The sequence below is a fragment of the Capra hircus genome, chromosome 2, assembly GCF_001704415.2.
Source record: "Capra hircus breed San Clemente chromosome 2, ASM170441v1, whole genome shotgun sequence".
In the NCBI taxonomy this organism is placed as follows: domain Eukaryota; kingdom Metazoa; phylum Chordata; class Mammalia; order Artiodactyla; family Bovidae; genus Capra; species Capra hircus.
In genome coordinates this window covers 105,998,327-106,013,080 of record NC_030809.1, presented here as the reverse complement: position 1 = coordinate 106,013,080, position 14,754 = coordinate 105,998,327, and the positions used below count along the sequence as shown (strand labels likewise).

The following is a 14,754-nucleotide window of genomic DNA, read 5'->3' as shown; positions in this document are numbered from 1 at the left end:
CACAGTTGCTAATTGAAAAACTGAAGTCTGGGTAACCAATAATGATATTTACTAACGGATACAAAGTTTGATATGGAGTCTGATATTTGGCACTATGTGTGAAGAACTATGATAAGCAAGAACAGGATTTGCCTCAAAATTTTAAAGACTTTTCAAGTAGTACTTGTAAAAAATTTCTCTGAGTTAAAGTAATATTATACCAAAATGTTTTATTATTGCTTGCGCTTAAGTTACTATTATGCCATTTGTTTTCTAACAAGTGTTTAATTCATTTGGAAGAATTACTGTAAACAAAGATTAAACAGGAACTCATGTCTACAACTACCCAAAGGTTAGTTTTTTGCATCTGATGAAATTATTTCCATGAAGATACTGAATATTTATATCATTGTAAAATTCCACTATTGCTTTACATTATGGATAGATGTTTTTGTTTTTGTGTCACTTCAAGATTGAATTATAGATTCTCTTCATCTGTTAGACTCACCTTGGGATTTTTCATATGGATTATAGAATTATAAGCATGTGAATATACTGTTTCTCTTATTTCAGAAACAGTGTAGTTGCACAGAAGACAGGGGATGGACATTGGGGTCAGGAATAATTCAAATCTTGGTTTTCTCATTTACTGGTTACATGACATTAGACAAGTTACTTAACCTGTCTAAGCCTTAATTTTATCATCTCTAAAATGATACCAATTATACTACCTCCTCCTCCCTCAATCTTCCTTTTGGCTCTTTTCTAATTCATAAGACAGTGGTTTGCTTAGTACATATTTTCAATAGCCATTTGTAACTTTAAAATATAGAAATCTGATTTCATACACTGCAAATTATAGTGATTATTTTCTTATACCTTAATATATATACCTTATATAATCTTATATATATTATATATAAGATATATAAGAATCTTAATATACCTTATATAATCTGATTACCATAGATTATTTTCTTATTTCTTCCTCTTATTCAATCACTCTTTTGCTCTAATCTTAAAAATCGCTTTATTTCAAGGAGAATCCAAAATCAGTTCATAGTATTCTTGCTGGACTATTTCTTAGTGACCAAACTAAAGTGATTTACTTTTTATGTCCATCTCATGGTCAGAAGCTTAATGAAAGCAGTAGTTCATCTGAAGGTAGCACTGTGGACATTGGAGCACCTGCCGAGGAACAGCCTGTAGTGGAACCCGAGGAAACCCTTGAACCTGAAGCCTGTTTCACTGAAGGTAAAAAAATGACCTTCATGTTAATCTTACATTTATAGAGTGCAGTTGTTGTTTTTTTTTCTTTTTTTAAAGCTGTTGATCATCCAAAATGGACAACTCAGAATAGAGCAGTACATTGTAGTCAATCTATTTTAATTACTTCTAATAAGCTAACATATGTAAAATCTCTCATTATATTTTGGTTATACCTGCCATGTGTAAGGAACCATGAACATGGAGAACAGATCATTTAATGTAGTCAGAATGAATGACTAATTTATAATTTTTCAGATAAAATGGTGATTTTGCAAGAAGTCAGCATCTTAAACATTAGTCAAAATTCTCATACACAACATTTGCTTTAAAAATAATTTTTATATTATTATCAAATGAATTGCAAGCATATTTTTTTCCGTGAAAACAGCAGTTTCCAATACTTGGGTGGAACAGGAAATAAGCGCTGCCCTATTCCTGATCCCTGCACAGTACCTAGTTGAGTCTGGTGCAGTATGGACAATAAATCCATACTTATTGCTTTGTTTTCTCCATGATTAGTATTTCCCATGGAAATAAGGGGCTGAATAGTTTTCACAATTTCACATCACTAATGCATGTGTTCCTACTACCCTAGGCTTACAGAGTTAGCCCAGCAAGATGGAGATGGCAATAGTCATGAGAATATGAATCCAGAACATGCCAAAGGGTATCACTGAAGCAGGAGAAGTTATTTATCTGCTCCTGTTTTAACATTATATTTGCAGGCTGTGTGCAAAGATTCAAATGTTGTCAAATCAGTGTGGAAGAAGGGAGAGGAAAACAATGGTGGAATCTGAGAAGAACGTGTTTCCGCATAGTTGAACATAACTGGTTTGAGACCTTCATTGTTTTCATGATTCTCCTTAGCAGTGGTGCACTGGTGAGTGAATACTAAGCAAAAGTGCCATAATACTAAGTTTTAGAATCACCTAATACTGATGACTTATTAATCCTTTCTGTTGCATTCTTTTACTATCCAATGCATTCTTTTTCCTGAACCCTCATTGTATAGCTATTTCCATTTCCATGGAATCAGCCATTAATGTCTGTTTGATAACCCCAGAACTTTTATCTCTATTTATGACTTCTTCCTTAAACATGCATACATCACTATATCCATCCATCCACCCACCCATCCACTCATATCTTTCTACCTATCTCCAGGGCATTTTTAGTAACACCACTTCATATCTTCCAGACTATAGACAATGTATAACTATGCAGCTCTGCATTTACTTTTATTATATATATACACATTTCTAATTAACTAGTTATTAATTTTCATTTTATTATTAAGTAATCCAGAAAAATCTGTCTAATTTATTCATGATAGTCAAAGGACATGAGCATTTAATTACTCATATTTTAACAACAAAGTAAGCATGATAATACAGAGTAGTTAAAGTCCTGTGGTTGGGTATATATGTTAATATAATTTCTATGTTCTGATGAATTTTGTTTATGAATTATATTATTGTTATCTCCTTATGGACAGTTGATAAGTCCTTAGAGACCACTTCTCTGTCCTTTTTGAAATGCATCCAGTGTTCTCTTGTTATTCCAAAACCAGTGAACATTGGTAACAATAAATACTGGGCAGTGCGCCTAAGTAATCATTTAAGGATTGGTTTCTCTGTGTATAAAAGTGTTCATTTTATCAGAATCAATTTCTATTTATGTAAAAATCATTTACAAAAATGTAAAGTATAGCACATAGATAGCACTTTAGGAAAATGCTAACACAAATAGACTACTTAAGCCATAAAATAGATGTAGACAGACAGACAGAGATGGAAAGATGATACAGTACTTAACTGAAACACAATAACTTAGGTTTATTTAACTTAAAAATGTATGATTCTAACACAGGCCTATATTTTTCTGCATATTTCTCTGATGAAATAAATTTTATCTACATGCTACTTTAGATAAGAAATAGGTTTTTTTTACCATTTAAATGAATACAGACTTAGATATAAAGTATCATTGAGGTTCATATTAGAAAAAGAATACATATTATAGTTTAAATGAGAAGGAATTTCATCCCACCATCTTTGTTACACCATATCTTTGCTGATAAACATAAACTGTCAACAAAATGAAGGGGACAAATGAACTCAATGTATAGTAAAATTAGATGATGTATTGATCAATTATAATTTCTGCTTTATGAAAAATATAGGCCTTTTTATTTCTTCAACCTCCTTTCTGTGGAAAAAATAAAGAGGCTAACAGGAGGAGGCAAAAGATATGAAACAAAGAAAATAAAGAACTTCAAGTTGGGATACCAGCATCAAGACGTGACATTAACAACTATTTCCTGAACAAGTCACTTTAATTCCTTAGAGTTATGCTTTTATTTCTTCCTTTTAGTTAGATCAATAGAGAGCATAACTTTTCTCCTGATTCATTAAAAGATCTTTGAAAGGAAAAAAAAAAAAAAACATCAATAGCTACTTTTCCTCTACCCTATATGTATATGAAAATCAGGAAAAACTATGTAATCAGGGAAAACAGCCTATAATAGCTGTAGCATAAAAGTTTCAGAAAACTGAAATACATAACTTTTTTTGTAGGCATTTGAGGATATATATATTGACCAGCGAAAGACGATCAAAACAATGTTGGAATATGCTGACAAGGTTTTCACTTACATTTTCATTCTGGAAATGCTTCTAAAATGGGTGGCATATGGCTATCAAACATATTTCACCAATGCCTGGTGTTGGCTAGACTTCTTAATTGTTGATGTAAGTATCCTCCATATTTTTGTCTTTCATTCAAGGTATCTTGTCTTGTTTATAAACTAATTCCAAAACAGTGAATCTTTGATCACTCTGTTATGTTGACAGGATATGCTACTTAATAGACACTAAACTAATTCACTGAATAAGAGTGAAGTTTTTGTAATAAATAAGCTAATTTAGTACTGATTTAGCATTGGGAGGATGGGATTTATGGTGGTTATCTAAGATAAAAAGCTGGGGGAAAAACATCAGAAGTTTGTAGAGAGAATGGTGAAATAGGATATGATGTTTAAGTTACTTTTATTAATATTATGATTCAAACACAGTTGAGTTTGAATCCCAGCCCCACCACTGATTTTGTGTGTCACTAAGTTACTTGGCTCCTGACGCTATAAAATGATCATATTAGTACATGAGAGTTAGAGGCACTCAGTAAACAAACAAACCAGGGATGATGGTGGAAGCTACTGTCAGTTTTTTAAGAATCAGTTCAAATGAGGTGGATGAAACTGGAGCTGATTATACAGAGTGAAGTAAGCCAGAAAGAAAAACACCAATACAGTATTCAGCTCAGTTCAGTTCAGTTCAGTCACTCAGTCATGTCTGACTCTTTGCGACTCCATGAATCACAGCACGCCAGGCCTCCCTGTCCATCACCAACTCCCAGAGTTCACTCAGACTCAGGTCCATCGAGTCAGTGATGCCATCCAACCATCTCATCCTCTGTCGTCCCCTTCTCCTCCTGCCCCCAATCCCTCCCAGCATCAAAGTCTTCTCCAATGAGTCAACTCTTCGCATGAGGTAGCCAAAGTAATGGAGTTTCAGCTTTAGCATCATTCCTTCCAAAGAAATCCCAGGGTTGATCTCCTTCAGAATGGACTAGTTGGATCTCCTTGCAGTCCAAGGGACTCTCAATAGTCTTCTCCAACACCCCAGTTGAAAAGCATCAATTCTTCGGCACTCAGCCTTCTTCACAGTCCAACTCTCACATCCATACATGACCACTGGAAAAACCATAGCCTTGACTAGACGGACCTTAGTCGGCAAAGTAATGTCTCTGCTTTTGAATATGCTATCTAGGTTGGTCATAACTTTTCTTCCAAGGAGTAAGCGTCTTTTAATTTCACGGCTGCAATCACCATCTGCAGTGATTCTGGAGCCCAAGAAAATAAAGTCTGACACTATTTCCACTGTTTCCCCATCTATTTCCCATGAAGTGATGGGTCCAATACAACATACTAATGCATATATATGGAATTTAGAAAGATGGTAATGATAACCCTGTATGCAAGACAGCAAAAGAGACACAGATGTATAAAACAGTCTTTTGGACTCTGTGGGAGAGGGAGAGGGTGGGATGATTTGGGAGAATGGCATTGAAACATGTATAATATCATATAAGAAATGAATCACCAGTCTAGGTTCGATGCAGGATACAGGGTGCTTGGAGCTGGTGCACTGGGATGACCCAGAGGGATGGTACGGGGAGGGAGGAGGGAGGGGGGTTCAGGATGGGGAACATGTGTACACCCGTGGCAGATTCATGTTGAAGTATGGCTAAACCAATACAATATTGCAAAGTAAAAAAATAATAATAATAATTAATTAATTAAAAAAATAAATAAAATGTGCTACAAATTTAAAAAAAGAGAAGAAAAAAATTCTTTTTGATTTTCGCAAAGGATATTTTTAAAGAGTAGATTATATAGCTTGTAACTAAATTATAGAAAATAAGATGTATGGGGAATAGTGAAAAAACTCTACTTCATGCAGTGATGGGAGTTACTCTAGAACATAACTAGATTTACAGCAAGCCCATAATATACCAATAGCCCTTCACAGAGTTGGTATATTCAACAATTAATACTTCATCAGCCCAAAGCAAGTAGCTGTCTTTGAGATTTGTTAAAGGCAAACATCATGCTTTATGTTTGGCATATTTTTAGCTTTCAAAATGTATTTTCAAACTACCACAGACTTCATAGGCATTTTATTCTCCTAAAATGATAATCCAGCAGAACTACTCAATTTTCTTATGGAAAGTATTTGTAGAGCTAAGAGCCATGCAATATCTCTTTAATTCTGTTGAACAAAGGCAAATCCAGAGCTATTTGAAAAGCTTAACATTACTAAGAAATGAGTAAATTAGGGAAAAAAAAAACCTCAAAAGAGTGATAAGTGGCTCATATTCTACATACATAAATAGCTCATACAACTCAACGTCGAAAAGCAAACGTCCCAATTAGAAAATGGGCAGAAGAATTGAATAGACATTTTTCTGAAGAGGAAATCCATATGGCCAACAGGAACATGAAAAGATGCTCAGTATCACTAATCATCAGGGAAATGAGCAAAACCACAAAGAGATATGGCCTCACACCTGTCAGAGAGGCTATCATCAAAAGGGCCACAAATAAAACACGTGGAGAAAAGGGAACAACTTGTACACTGTTGGTGGGAGTGTAAATTGGTGCAGTCACTGTAGAAAAGAGAATGGAGCTTCTTCAAAAAAACAAAAACAGAACTACCATATGACCCAGCAATTCCGCTCCTGGGTATAGATCTGGAGAAAATGAAGACATTAATTTAAAATGGTACATGCACCCCAATGTTCATAGCAGTATTATTTACAATCACCAAAATGTGGAGGCAGCTTAAGTATCCATCAAGAGATGAACTGATAAAGAAGGTTTATAAAACTGCTAAATAGAATACTAATCAGCCATGAAATAGAATGCGATTTTTGCTATAAGTAACAACATGAATAGACCTGGAAGTTGTTATGCTTAGTGAAATGTTAGACAAGTGCTGTAGGTTATCACTTAAATGTGAAATCTACAAAATAAAGCAAACTAGTGAATAAAACAAAATAGAAACCGATTTCACAACTGTAGAGAACAAATTAGTGGTTACCAGTGAGGAGACAGAATGGGGGAGGGCAAGATGGGGTAGAGGATTAAGAGGTACAAACCACTATGTATAAAGTAAGTCACTCACAAGGATATATTGTATAGCACAAGGAATATAGCCTATACTTTATAATAACTTTAAATGGAATATAATCTATAAAGATTTTGAGCTACTATGTTATAAACTTGAAACTAATAGAATACTGAAATCAACTATACTTCAGTTAAAAAAAGAAACCTCAAATGAATAATTGCTTCAGCATTTCACAAAGAGAAAAAAGTTTCTGCTATTGATATTTCAAACGCTAGAAGTTATTTCATATTTCAACTCCTCAAAAACTTTCAAATTAGGCTTTAAATCTAAATGTAATTTAAACTTTTTGAAAATTTCTAAGCTTTACTTTTCTTTATTATACTTATTACGTGTCTGAACTTTTTAGTGGAAGAATAGTGATTTTGTTATTGTAAGTTGGTTTTTAATAGCCATTTCCAAAATAGTTTAGGAAAATAATTCTATAGAGAATTTTGTAGTTTTGCAACAATAATACCTTCATTTTTCAAGGTTCTATTTTAATTATTTCTTAAGGTTCAGTGTATCACTCTAAAAAAGAGACAGAAGGAATTATACCACATCTCAGGTAAAGTAAAAAGTGCCAACTTGATACACTAAAATATAGAAGATTTTGCAAAAATAGTGTTTAGTTTATTTGGAACGATCCAATATTCTATTCTCAAACCAAAAAAATTCTATTTGGATACAGGGCTTTGGTCTTTATTTAAAGAATTAGACAACTAAAATTTTATTTCTTAGTTATTGCATATTTCATGCAAATAAAATTTAGTTAGTTTATTTAATAAATATTGACTGGCCATTTTGGGTCAAGTACCATGACAGGAGGCTCTAAATTAGTATTAAAAAATTTAAGTAAATTTCATGATGGAATTACTTTTAAGTTACATTATTTATCGGAGAAGGTGATGGCACCCCACTCCAGTACTCTTGCCTGGAAAATCCCATGGACAGAGGAGCCTGGTGGGCTGCAGTCCATGAGGTCACGAAGAGTCAGACACGACTCAGCGACTTCACTTTCACTCTTCACTTTCCTGCATTGGAAAAGGAAATGGCAACCCACTCCAGTGTTCTTGCCTGGAGAATCCCAGGGACAGGGGAGCCTGGTGGGCTGCAGTCTATGGGATCGCACAGAGTTGGACACGACTGAAGCGACTTAGCAGCAGCAGCAGCAAACTTTAGGCAAGTGAAAACACAAAGTATTAGCAAGACACCAAAAAAATCACTGTCAAAAAATCAACCTCAAAACAATGTGACTTAGTGCATTAATTTCTGAGGGTATCAATTATCATTAGTTGAAAATACCAACCAACACAGGATAGAGATTGCTTGCCTTTTCTGATACAATCGCAGTTTTTACATTTTATTACTGGGCTTCCCTGGTGGTTCAGAGGGTAAAGCGTCTGCCTGCAATGCAGGAGACCTGGGTTCGATTCCTGGGTCAGGAAGATTCCCTGGAGAAGGAAACAGCAACCCACTCCAGTACTCTGGCCTGGAAAATCCCATGGACAGAGAAGCCTGGTAGACTACAGTCCATGGGATTGCAAAGAGTCATACAGGACTGAGCGATTGCTTGCCTTTTCTGATAAAATTGCAGTTTTTACATTTTATTGCTGCTGCTACTGCTAAGTCGCTTCAGTCGTGTCCGACTCTGTGCGATCCCATAGACGGCAACCCACCAGGCTCCCCGTCCCTGGGGTTCTCCAGGCAAGAACACTGGAGCGGGTTGCCATTTCCTTCTCCAACGCATGAAAGTGACAAGTGAACATGAACTCGCTCAGTCGTGTCCGACTCTTAACGACCCCATGGAGTGCAGCCCACTAGACTCCTCTGTCCATGGGATTTTCCAGGCAAGAGTACTGGAGTGGGGTGCCATTGCCTTCTCCACATCCAGCCAGTCCATTCTGAAGGAGATCAGCCCTGGGATTTCTTTGGAGGAAATGATGCTAAAGCTGAAACTCCAATACTTTGGCCACCTCATGCAGAGTTAACTCATTGGAAAAGACTCTGATGCTGAGAGGGATTGGGGGCAGGAGGAGAAGGGGAGGACAGAGGATGAGATGGCTGGATGGCATCACTGACTCAATGGACGTGAGTCTGAGTGAACTCCGGGAGTTGGTGATGGACAGGGAGGCCTGGCGTGCTGCAATTCATGGGGTCGCAAAGAGTTGGACATGACTGAGCGACTCAACTGAACAATTAACAGATTTTATATATAATTATTCAGAAGATAAATGCTTACATATTTTTAGTAAACCACTTGTGGAAGTTAGTCACTCACTCTTGTCCAACTCTTTGTAACCCCATGGACTGTAGCCTGCCAGGCTCCTCTGTCCACGGAATTCTTTAGGCAATGCTGGAGTGGGTAGCCATTCCATTCTCCAGGGGATCTTCCCAACCCAGGGCTAGAACCCAGGTCTCATTCATTGCAGGTAGATTCTTTGCCATCTGAGCCACAATACTTCAATAAAATAAAATTGTAATAAATTATAATTGTGTTATAGAATACTGGATATTGAATGGCAATAATTCTATTTTTATTCATTTATTTCTGTCTGCTTTCAGGTTTCATTGGTCAGTTTAACAGCAAATGCCTTGGGTTACTCAGAACTTGGTGCCATCAAATCTCTCAGGACACTAAGAGCTCTGAGACCTCTAAGAGCCTTATCACGATTTGAAGGGATGAGGGTAAGAACCATGAAAGAACATGAAGTATTGTATATAGCCAAAATTACACTAAATTTTAAAAAAGGAAAACTCATGCATGCAAAAGGAATGGCAAATCCTTGCAAAATTGCTACTTTATCTTTTTATCTGTTGCATATTTACTTCTAGGTGATATGCAAGAGAACTTAGGCCTCCTTTGAAATGATATAATATCATTTATCTGCTGTGCTCATTAAAATGACTATTTCTTAATCCATTTTGGGAGTTTCCTTGCAAACCTGTACACAAAAAAGCAGATGCAATATTAAAGTACTATGTGTCATGATGATGATGATAATAATCAACTAAAATAAATCCTACATCATGTGGTTCTCATTTGTGATGGTCTAAACTGTGTTCAACGAGTTTTACTGAAAATAATATGAATCATGCCTAAATATAAAAGAAAAAAATTTAAGTTGTCAAAATTTTGTCTGTACAATGCCAAAGTTAGCCTAATTTAAATGTTCAAGGGTAGATATTAAAAGTTAAGTGAATTTCAAAGTTTTAAAAAAGTTATATTAATGTAGCCTCAACCTATAACTGTATTAATCTTAATCTATATAAACAGTCATATTGACTTTAAGATTATATGTAAGTGCTAAGTTGCTTTAGTCATGTCCAATTCTCTGTGACCTTATGGACTGTAGCCTGCCAGACTCCTCTGCCCATGAGATTCTTCAGGCAAGAATACAGGAGTGGGTTGCCATTCCCTTCTCCAGGGGATCTTCTGAACCCAGGGATAGAACCCAGGTCTGCATTGCAGGTAGACTCTTTACCATCTGAGGCACCAGTCTTATGAGATCCTCACATTTTTACTAAAATGTTACTGAAATTCTCTTCAGGATATGTGAAAATAAAGTTTTTTTTCCACTTAAAATAGAGAAAAATATCATTTTTATATATTCTACTTGAAAGGATTTTTTTATGTTTTTTTAAAACATTTGATTGGAAGTCACATTTGAAAAGGGGCTTCCCAGGTGGTGCTACTGGTAAAGAACTCGCCTGCCGATGCAGGAGACTTAAGACCTGGATTCAGTCCCTGGGTTGGGAAGATCCCCTGGAGAAGGGAGTGGCAACCCATCCACTATTCTTGCCTGGAGAATCCCTATGGACAGATGAACCTGATGGGCTACAAGTCCATAGAATTGCAAAGATTTGAATATGACTGAAACCACTCAGCATGCATGCACATTTGAAAAGTTTTCTGAAATCTGAACAGTTCTAAAGATTTGAGGCTCTTATAATTATTTCAGGTTTGACCTTTTGTAAGTTGATTAAATCCATGAATCCAAAGGCCAGACATTTTCATATTTAACACTTTACTTCTGAAGCAATTCTGGCCCTGTGGGCCTTTAATTTTTATAGAAAGGACCTTCTCTATAATTTTGATCAATAATGTTTTTTATGCTGTAGGGGAAGCCAAATTTTGAAACTTGAAGTTTTAAAAACATAAACTCATTATAGATACTGATAGGAAGTGAACTCATCATTTAAATGATCACATTTATGAATATAGTTCTTGCCTCATAATGACAGCATGTATACAACCCTAAAATGGCTGATGGTTTCAACACATATTTGGCATTGTAAAGACAAAGTGACCTGATTATTGATTCTATTTGTGTGTGTTTGTTTCTGGTGTTTGGAATTTTTGACTTTGTTAAAAATATAAACATATATGCTGGTGAGGATGGAAATAATAATGATGATTATAATTTAGAAGTGAGCTTTGAATATATTCAGAAACTCTCATTTTATTCTTTTCCCTAGTAGCATAAAATCACAATGGCTATGTCAAAGCGTAAATCAGACTCTTTATTTTCATTGTTTTGTCGCTTTTTCAAAGCATGTGCTTTAATGCAATATTACCAAGTAAAGCATGTCGTATAGTGCTTGATAAGAAGTTAGAAAGTGAGAAATAAATTATCATCACTTTGCCCTTTATGTTTTGCATGTTTTATGCACATTTCTGGCTGACAGCTTTGAAACATTTATTGTATTTCAAATTTCCAGTCCAAATTTTTCAACTTGTAAAATTGAACTGAGTGAATTGATGTCATGAATAACTTGAGTAAAATACATTTTGTATTTTCATTTTCCTTATCTAGGAAATCTTAAATATCTTCTTTTTTTTTTTTTTTTTTCCAAAAGAACTCAAGTCTTGATTGATAGGGAAACAGACAGAGAGCATCATATACAAAAAGTAACACCAACTGTTCTGTCATATCAGATTTCTAACTAATAACAAACTATATATTTCTATTTTGTATAGGATAATCTTGCTCCAACTTGGATGGGGTGGAGCGCTGGTTCCGCCCCTCAGCCCTTTATTATGGGTACTGTATTACCCCTTTTGCTTCCTTTCAACCTTTCACTGTGACTTTGTGTAGTGGGATGAGGGAGGGGTTGGGAGGGGTACTATTGTACCACAGTAATAAAAATACAATATTTACATTATAATCCCCTATTTTCAAATGCCTTTACTTTCTTTTGAGAAAAATACCTTTTGTGAATTTACCCTCTGTGGATTTGAAGCCCAGCTGTTAATATCCTTATTAAGTTTCACTGAATCTGATTAGATGTGTGTATATCGAGTTATCCATTTATGGGGAGATTATCTATCTGATTGGTGATGGGGGGGACCCTGGTTCAGAATGGTTGAATGAAATTTTTAACTTGTCAAGTTGAGTGATGCTCTTTGAGTCATTTAAAAATACCCTTGCTATTTTCTACATTGCTCTGAGTCCTGAAAATTAATATCAAGTTACCAACAGTGGCTTCTTGCCTTTTTGATCTGTGTGAGCAGATGCTGGAGTGTAAAAATCCCAGGTTTCATAGACTGGAATTGATTGTGTGATCATTCTCATGTTTTATTAAGTGTAAGTTTATAGGGGTTATTTTCCAAATGCAAAAAAACAATGACATATTAAGATAGAGTTGACTGAGCAAATGTGATTTGTGTTTTAAATAGGAAAAGTAAATTTGAAAGGATCCACTTATTTGAATTATACAGACAAGAACACCCACCTAGAAATAAAATATCATGTGTATTAAGATAGTATTTAATGCATAAACTGACTTCATAGAATACATCACTCCCAACTCCCCTTTTAGTGTCTTAGAAGACAGCACAGTGAACACCTAAATAAAAATGAATCTGCTACTGCTGTGCTGTGCTCAGCTGTGTCTGACTCTTTGCGACCCCGTGGACTGTAGCTCACTAGTCTCCTCTGTCCATGGAATTTCCCAGGCAAGAAGACTGGAGTGGGTCACCATTTCCTCTTCCAGGGAATCTTCCCCACCCAGGGATCAAACTCACATCTCCTGTTTCTCCTGTATTAGCAGGCAGGTTCTTAACCAGTGAGCTACCTGGGAAGCCCCACATTTTATTGATTCTTAAAGTTTGGGATAATGTGCAAGGATGATAGTTATTTCTGAGGGAGAGAAAACATTAGTATTTTTGTTTGAATGATTGATACATCTTATCTCTCAATAATAATTACCTTAAGTAAATCCCACAACACAAATGAAGACATTAGGTTTTTAAAAGATTTTATATTTTTCTTCATACTTTAAAAGGGGTGACTTCTACTTTGCCTACTTTTGATTTTTATTCTCAGTCTTTTCAGTATTTTGATGAAAGAAGCAGTAGAATCCACGAGTAGTATTGATTTGAAGTTCAAAGGCAGTTTATTTAGGCAAGAGGACATTTCTTCATGTATCAAAATTCCCAACATAAATTTGCATTTTTAATTGTCAATTTCTCATTTTGTGTTGATTTACTTAAGAAGGAGATAACGAACCAGAGACATTTTCTATAACAGTGAGTTGTGCTAAAACAGAAATTCTATAGGATGATGCTGTGCAAAACGGTTGTGAGGAGAAGCACCTTTTGTGTTAATTTATTAAGATAGTTCCTTTCTTCTACACCTCCTTTGATGCAGCCTGAAACCTCAGTCTATTCTTTCAAGTTGATTAGTCCAGTTCTGCCTAGTGCCTTCACCACCTGGAAACCAATTACTGCAGTTCCCTGGAGCCAGAAAGGAGTTAATACACCTCTCTCTGTGCTGAACCAAGAGAGGGCTTGGGGCTCTTGGGATGTGAGTCCTTTCTCACATCCCTCATTGTCTAATTTAATGAAATTTTAAGACTAGATGGATCTCTGTAGAGTAAGTCCTTTTATCTTATAAAAATAAACCTTTTCTCTGTACCAAATGTATGTGAACGTTGTAAATGTATCTCGAAGCATGCTACTGCAGAGCACTTGCTTGTGTGGTGTATTACATAGAGTTAATTTGAATGCAAATCTAATCCCCAGTTTCAAAGGAAACCCCTCAGACCTATCAGCTAACCCCATATCTTTTGTGTACAGCTCTTTATTCTCATTCCTATATCTAGAAATAACATTTAAAATTTGTTTTGATCAATAAATACTAAGCTAGCCTTTACTTCATTCATTCAGTCACCATTTTTATAGCCCTATATTCAGAGTACTCAAAGCCTTGGAGAATTCACAAATATATATTTTTATCTGAAGTAAAGAAAAAGCCTACCATCTGTCAAGATTATGGGAATGCAGTTAACTCTAGTGCAGAGCAGTCTGGGGAGCAGATAAATAGGAGCGACTCTAGGGACAATCAGTGCAGTGGAGTGGAAGAGGCACTCGATGCCACCCGTAGTCTACATTCTGCACTGAAGCTGGCTCAGCTCATTTTCCTCATTTGCCAAATGAGAATGCAGTAGTAAAGTATCTCTATAGTCCTGTCCAGTGCTAGAGTTCTGATTTTTTAATTCAAAAGAGGAAACATCTCTATCTTGGAGGCTAAACTGAGCGGAACTGAGGCTTCTTGACAAAAGTGCTGTTTGAAATGCAGCTAGTGAGAAGAAAAGTGTTTCAGAAGGGGAGGAAGTGGACAAGGAATTTCAAAGGAAATGGTGTCTCAATTCTCTGGTAATGTCATCAGACTACATTAGTTGGATTGGCATGAAGGCTAGGTAGCTAGTGAAGTTAAAATTAGACATATAGATTGAGCAGTGATTTGAACATCAGTTCAGTTCAGTTGCTCAGTCA

General features: G+C 35.7%; 1 protein-coding gene across 1 annotated transcript in view; it reads left to right on the top strand.

Annotated features, from left to right (window-relative positions):
- LOC102179054 (sodium channel protein type 1 subunit alpha) overlaps positions 1-14,754 on the top strand; it is a 145,486-nt gene that overhangs the window by 111,170 nt on the left and 19,562 nt on the right. The window contains 4 exon segments of the mRNA XM_013969228.2: positions 1,113-1,233; positions 1,974-2,128; positions 3,825-3,998; positions 9,540-9,662. Coding sequence (XP_013824682.2) covers positions 1,113-1,233; positions 1,974-2,128; positions 3,825-3,998; positions 9,540-9,662 — 573 coding nt within the window.